Source organism: Rhinoraja longicauda, unplaced genomic scaffold, assembly GCF_053455715.1.
Source record: "Rhinoraja longicauda isolate Sanriku21f unplaced genomic scaffold, sRhiLon1.1 Scf000629, whole genome shotgun sequence".
NCBI classification, from domain to species: domain Eukaryota; kingdom Metazoa; phylum Chordata; class Chondrichthyes; order Rajiformes; family Arhynchobatidae; genus Rhinoraja; species Rhinoraja longicauda.
The window spans coordinates 1-7,356 of record NW_027601845.1 but is presented as its reverse complement, the minus strand read 5'-3'; the positions used below and the strand labels follow the sequence as shown (position 1 = coordinate 7,356).

The 7,356-nt window shown below is 51.4% G+C and overlaps 1 protein-coding gene across 1 annotated transcript; it reads left to right on the top strand.

Annotated features, from left to right (window-relative positions):
- Positions 1–2,626: 2,626 nt before the first annotated feature.
- On the top strand, positions 2,627–7,315 carry LOC144591161 (nuclear factor 7, brain-like; the record flags this gene model as incomplete). The annotated part of the gene is made up of 3 exons (XM_078395461.1): positions 2,627–2,698; positions 6,606–7,130; positions 7,220–7,315. Coding segments are annotated over exons 2-3 (507 nt in total), but the record flags the coding sequence as incomplete, so codon positions are not given.
- Between the last annotated feature and the right edge of the window lie 41 nt (positions 7,316–7,356).

Sequence of the window (7,356 nt, the reverse complement as noted above, 5' to 3'; positions counted from 1 at the left end):
GGACACATTAGAGGCAGGAAACATGTTCCCAATGTTGGGGGAGTCCAGAACAAGGGGCCACAGTTTAAGAATAAGGGGTAGGCCATTTAGAACGGAGATGAGGAAGAACTTTTTCAGTCAGAGGGTGGTGAAGGTATGGAATTCTCTGCCTTAGAAGGTTGTGGAGGCCAGTTCGTTGGATGCTTTCAAGAGAGAGCTGGATAGAGCTCTTAAGGATAGCGGAGTGAGGGGGTATGGGGAGAAGGCAGGAACGGGGTACTGATTGAGAGTGATCAGCCATGATCGCATTGAATGGTGGTGCTGGCTCGAAGGGCTGAATGGCCTACTCCTGCACCTATTGTCTATTGTCATAGCCTCAGAATTAAAGAATGTTCTTTTGGGAAGGAGATGAGGAGGATTTCCATTTTGCCAGAGGGTAGTGAGTCTGTGGAATTCTTTGCCACACATGGCTGTGGATGTTTTTACGGCAGAAATAGATAGATTAATTTGGATATCAGAGGTTATGGGGAGAAGGCAGGAGAATGGGGTTAGGAGGGAGAGAGAGATCAGCCATGATTGAATGGCGGAGTAGACAATGGGCCGAATGGTGGCGCAGCGGTAGAGTTGCTGCCTTACAGCGAATGCAGCGCCGGAGACTCAGGTTTGATCCTGACTACGGGTGCTGTACTAGAAACATAGAAACATAGAAAATAGGTGCAGGAGTAGGCCATTCGGCGCTTCGAGCCTGCACCACCATTCAATATGATCATGGCTGATCATCCAGCTCAGTAGCCTGTACCTACCTTCTCTCCATACCCCCTGATCCCTTTAGCAAAAAGGGCTACATCTAACTCCCTCTTAAATATAGCCAATGAACTAGCCTCAACTACCTTCTGTGGCAGAGAATTCCACAGACTCACCACTCTCTGTGTGAAGAAATGTTTTCTCATCTCGGTCCTAAAAGACTTCCCCCTTATCCTTAAGCTGTGACCCCTGGTTCTGGACTCCCCCAACATCGGGAACAATCTTCCCGCATCTAGCCTCTCCAACCCCTTAAGAATTTTATATGTTTCTATAAGATCCCCCCTCAGTCTTCTAAATTCCAGCGAGTACAAGCCCAATCTATCCAGTCTTTCCTCATATGCAAGTCCCGCCATCCCAGGGATTAATCTGTTGAACCTTCTCTGTACTCCCTCTAAGGCAAGAACGTCTTTCCTCAGGTTAGGAGACCAAAACTGCACACAATACTCCAGGTGCGGTCTCACCAATGCCCTGTACAACTGCAGCAGAACCTCCCTGCTCCTAAACTCAAATCCTCTTGCTATGAATGCCAACATACCATTCGCTTTCTTCACTGCCTGCTACACCTGCATGCTTGCTTTTAATGACTGGTGCACCATGACACCCAGGTCACGTTGCATCTCCCCTTCTCCCAATCGGTCACCATTCAGGTAATACTCTGCTTTCCTGTTCTTGCCGCCAAAGTGGATAACCTCACATTTATCCACATTATATTGCATCTGCCATGCATTTGCCCACTCGCCTAATCTATCTGTACGGAGTTTGTACGTTCTCCCAGTGCCCTGCGTGGGGTTTCTCCGAGATCTTCGGTTTCCTCCCACACTCCAAAGACGTGCGGGTTTGTAGGTTAATTGGCTGGGAAAATGTAAAAGTTGTCCCTAGTGGGTGTAAGAATAGTGTTAATTTGCGGGGATCACTGGGCGGCGCGGAGCCGGTGGGCCGAAGGGCCTGTTTCTGCGCTGTATCTCTAAATCTAAATGTCCCAATTCTGCTCCTATCACTTGTGACCCGCCGAGTTATTCCAGCACTTTGTGTCCTTTTGAACATAATATTCTCGAGTGCAGCCTCACCAGTGAGTTGGACAAAGTGAGTGCTGTGGTCTTTGCAGATGGGACACTGAAACATGTGAAGCTCCCACTGTCAGTCCAGGCGTAGGTTGGGTGACCAAGTCAAGGGCTCCCAGGAGAATTTGTAATGAATTAGCACGTTTAAACACGGCTGTTTGTCTATCCCTTTTTACTGAACAGAATGATTTAGAAATAAACACAACTGTTTTGTTGAATGGCACTGTGGATAACTTCCTGGAACTTCACTTCTGCAACTTATGTTCATCCCCATGACCAAAGCTTCAAAGAGTTGCCAATCTTTAAAGCCGGGATGAGACTGGGAGAACGGGGGCCCTTGTCACGTGCGGAGGGCAGGACAATGGGAGCGCCCTGAGTTACGTCAATCTGCTGTCACGTGCCGTGGGTGGGTGGTCGGATGAGCCTGTTGTCACGTGCCGGGGGGGGAAAGGGGTGTGGACGGAGACAACTGTCGGGGGCGGGTTGAATGGAGATTTGGTGTGACGTACCGGGGGGGGGTTGATTGGCGATCTGCTGTCACGTGTCGGGGCGGGTTGAATGGAGATCTGGTGTCACGTGTCGGGGCTAGTGAATGGGGTCTGCTGTCACGTGTCGGGGGAAAGGGGTCTGGTGTCACTTATCGGGGCGGGTGAACAGCGATCTGGTGTCACGTGGCGGGGATGTGATCTGGTGTCACGTGTCGGGGGCGGGGAATGGGGTCTGGTGTCACGTGTCGGTGCGGGTGAATAACGATCTTGTGTCCGGGGCGACGTGGCGGAATAGCGGCGCCGGCCAGTGACGTGTGGTTGGGCGCGCGGGCGGGCCAGCGCTGGAGCAGGAAGGGGGGAGAGGGGGTGAGTAACCATGGCGACCGGAGGAGGGGGAGAGGGGAGGGGAGGCAACGGCGGGGCCCGTCTCCATGGAGACGCGGCCTGGTCCCAACCTGGAGAGGGAAGCGGGAGGAAAAAGGGGAAGGGCGGGTTATGGGGGAGGGAGGTGTTTGGGGAGGAGAAGTGAAGGGGAAAATGAGGAGGGGGGGGTGAGGGGTGGGAGGCGAAGGAGGGAGGAGGGGAGGGAAAGGAGGGCAGGCAGAAGAGGAGAGGTTGAGGGGAGGGGGACAAGATGGGATACATTGATAAATAGACAATAGCTGCAGGAGGAGGCCATTCGGCCCTTCGAGCCAGGACCGCCATTCAATGTGGTCATGGCTGATCATCCACAATCAGTGCCCTGTTCCTGCCTTCTCCCCATATCCCTTGGTTCCACGAGCCCCTAGAGCTCTATCTAACTCTCTCTTGAACATATCCGGTGAATCCACAGAATCACAACTCTCTGGGTGAAAAGGTTTTTCCTCATCTCAGTTCTAAATGGCCGACCCCTTATTCTTAAACTGTGTGTGACCCCTGGTTCTGGACTCCACCAACACCGGGAACATGTTTCCTGCATCTAGGGTGTCCAATCCCTTCATCATTTTATGTGTTTCTATAAGATCCCCACTCATCCTTCTAAATCCAAGTGAATACAAGCCCTGCAGCTCCATTCTTTCATCATATGACAGTCCCGCGATCCCAGGAATTAACCTTGTGAACCTGCGCTGCACTCCCTCAATAGGAAGACAGCTCGTTCCACGTACCTACCACCCTTTGTATTAAAAAAGTGACCCCTCATGTTCTTGTTAAATCTTTCCCCACTCTCACCTTAAACCTATGTCCTCTGGTTCTTGATTCCCCGACTCTGAGTAAAAGACTCTGTGCCTCTACCCTAGCTATTCACTTCAGGATTGTATACATCATCATAAGGTGACCCCTCAACCTCCTGCGCTCCAAGGAATAAAGTCCGAGCCTGTTCAACCTCAACCTTTTGCTCAGGCCCTCAAGTCCTGGCAACATCTTTGTGAAACTTCTCTGCAATCTTTCCGGTTTAACGACATGTATACATGAATGACACACAACATTCTACAAGAAGGACTGTGCGAAAAAGCGAGACTTTTATTCTGCAAATTCTGCAGGGGCATTGTAACTGTTCGTGCCAGCCCCAAACTGTGGTCCCAAATCGCCCCTTCCAGTTTTTAATCGTGTGATTTTTCTATTAACACAAGTTTGCTAGGAATGCAACTATTACATTACAGCAGGAATGTATATTTTAATTTAGTTTATTAATATAAACTGCAGATTCTGTTTCCAATATTGCAGCCATTTCAATGACAATTTTAATGTTCTTTGAAATATTTTTGTGGGTTTTGTTTGAATTATTCATTGGATGCAAATGACACAAAACAGACATCTAAAGAGGGGTCTCGACCCAAAACATCACCCATTCCTTCCATCCGGAGATGCCGCCTGTCCCGCTGAGTTACTCCAGCAGTTTGTGTCTTTGTTTGGTTTAAAGCAGCATTGGCAGTTCCTTCCTACACACAAACAGTCCATTTGACCCAATCAAGCATTTCTGGTCTTCATGCTCCAGGCACGCTTCCTCCTCAGTTTAAAACTATCGGCATAACCGCCTATTTTGCTTTTTCCCTCAAGTCCTGCCCGCCCTCTCCCTCCCCCTCCCGAAACCTCACAAAATTCCCTCTCGATCCCGGATAAAGACTCCGGGAGACATGTTCTCCCCCGGTCCCGGGGCCGCGCTGCCCTAGTCTCCCCCCGACCCCTGGGGACTCTCCGATTCTCTGCTTCTCCCCCCAGTCTCCGTCACCATGGATATGGAAACAGTGGGTCAGCGGCTCGAGGTATTTCAGGATCGGAAGAGGGTGAGATGGACCAGCACCCAGAGGATTCTCCCTGACACCGGGAAGAGGTTTACAGTCAGTGCGTGTGTGCTGGGATCGGAGGGATTCACATCGGGGGGACATTACTGGGAGGTGGAGGTGGCGGGGATTCGAGGCTGGAGTCTGGGAGTCGCCGCAGAGTCTGTGGAGAGGAAGAGACCGGTCACACTGACCCTGGAGTCTGGAGCATCAGGCGGGGGTGGGGTGACGGGTTTGATGCACTCACCTCCCCTCCATCCCGTCTCCCCGCCCGTCCCATCCCCGGGAGGGTGGGAGTTTATCTCAGTTACGAGTCCGGGACAGTTTCATTTTACGACGCGGACACCAAGTCCCATCTCCACACCTTCACTGGGAATAAATTCACGGAGAAACTTTATCCTTTCTTCGAGACTTATTGGGATGAAAACACCTGGCTGATGGGTCTTGACACGAAACGTCACCCATTCCTTCTCTCCAGAGATGCTGTTTGTCCCGCTGAGCTACTCCAACATTTTGTGTCTGTCTTCGGTTTAAACCATCTGCAGTTCCTTCCTACACATACCGACTGATTACTGTTCACTTCAGCTTTGATGGCAACCGGTATTATGGAAGCAAGACCCCATGGCGCTGATGGCGGTGGCAACCCGAGACCCGCTGTTGCCGCGGCTCCTCATCCCCCTCCTCCACCCTCTCCACCTCATCCCCCTCCCTCTCCGCCGGGCCTGCAGCGGCGGCCCTGGCCCCGACCCCGCCCGGCAGCGGCTCCACAAGGAGCGGCTGCGGAGAGAGGCGGGCTTGGAGGCCCGGAGTGGAGGAGGAGAGAGAAATGGAGGGGTGAGGGAGGAGAGAGAAATGGAGGGGTGAGGGAGAGGAGGAAAGGGAAATGGAGGGGTGAGGCGGAGAGGAAGAGGAGGAGGCGAGGGAGAGGAGGGGTGAGGTGAAGGAGAGGGATGAGGGAGAGGTGGAGAGGAAGAGGGGGAGGAGGAGGTGCAGGGAGAGGATGAGAGGGAGAGGAGGAGTGAGGGGGAGGTGGAGCAAGAGGAGGAGGGGTGATTCGGAGGTATCCTCTTTGTTCAGGAAACGGGGCTTCAACTCCACTCCACGTTGTTGTCCAGCCTCACTTACCCCCTCTGGCAGCTTGTTCCAGACACCCACGACCTTCTGTGTGAAAATGTTGTTCTTCAGTTTCTGATTGAATCTTGCACCTCTCACCACAAACCTGTGTCCTCTAGTTCTCGATTCCACTGCTCCGGGTAACAGACTGTGCATTCACCCTGTCTATTCACCACTTGATCTTATGCACTTCAGCCTCCTGCGCTCCAATTAATAAATCATTCCCTGCCCAACCTCTCCCTTTCGCTCTGACCCTCAAATCCTGGCACCATCTTCGTGAATCCACTCTGCAGTTGTTTCCAGCATTTTATCCTGCCATACACTGTCCCAAGCGCTACTCTCCGCTTCCGTCTATATTCAGGACAGTTTAATGTGTAACTGACCCCTCCCTGTGGTAGAGAGCGGAGGAACCCTCCATAGTTTCTGCGGGTGGATTTGTCTCCTTCCTTTAAAATGGTCGTAACGGTGGTGACCCTCGAGTGCTCTGGCCGGCGCTCCTCTTCCAAGAGGAAGGCAGACATTGATGGTGAAACTCACCAGCGTCTTCAGTGCACCTGCACAACCTTTGGCCGTCTGAGGAGAAGACTGTTTGAAGATCAGGACACAATTCGCAAGTCCTCAATCATTTTGTCACACACCTTCTGTCTTTTCATCTCTGGCCTTTGTCCAACCGTCTGACTATCAACTACCTCACCCCCCTCAACTGTGTCAACCTATTGCCAGCCAGGCTTTGTCCTGCCCCCTTCCTCCCATCATTATTCCATCTTCCACCCCCTACAATCAGTCTGAAGAAGGGACCCGACCCGAAACATCTGCTGTCCATGTTCTCCAGATGTGCTGCTTGACTCACTGACTTACTCCAGCACTTTGTACCTTTATTTGTAACCCTGCATCTGCAGTTCCTTGTTTCTGCATCTTCACACTGAACACTTGCAGCGGAACTACATTAATTCCTCTAGACGGCAGCGTGCGCAGTGGACCTGCGTTTTGAACCAGGAAGTGGCAGAGTTAAAATGGCTTCGAAAGACAGGTTCGAGAGTTTAACCGAGGAGGTAGTTTGTCCCATCTGCCTGGATTTCTTCATCGATCCGGTGTCACTGGAGTGTGGACACAACTTCTGCCGCTCCTGTATCACACAGAGTTGGGACTGTGAAGGGAGAAACTGCTGCCCGGAATGTAGAGAGGTGTTTGCAGACCGCACCCTCAGGGTTAGTTGGGCCTTGGCGAGACTGGCTGAGAAAGCTCGAACACTGAGCCTGAATCGGACGGAGAAGGAAAGTAAACTTCACTGCGAGGAACATCAGGAAGAACTGAAGCTGTTTTGTAAAACTGACAAGAAGCTGATCTGCCTGGTTTGTGCAGCTGGGCGGGAACACAGAGAGCACCGCTTCATGCCGGTTAAAGAAGCTGTTGAAAACTACAAGGTAAAAGCAAACCGGTTTTGATCGCATCATTGTTTAATTCCGTTTTTATTGTATAACGCTTTTATTCTCCGATTTTCAAACAATCGCAGGGTCAGGTTAAAGCTTCCATCCAGTCTCTCACAAAAGATAAATCAGGGATCCAGCAAATGGAACAGCAACAGAAAGAGAAGATTTCTGGAGTTCTGGTGAGGCTTTTAAGTTTCCATTTCCCGATCTTGTGCAGGTT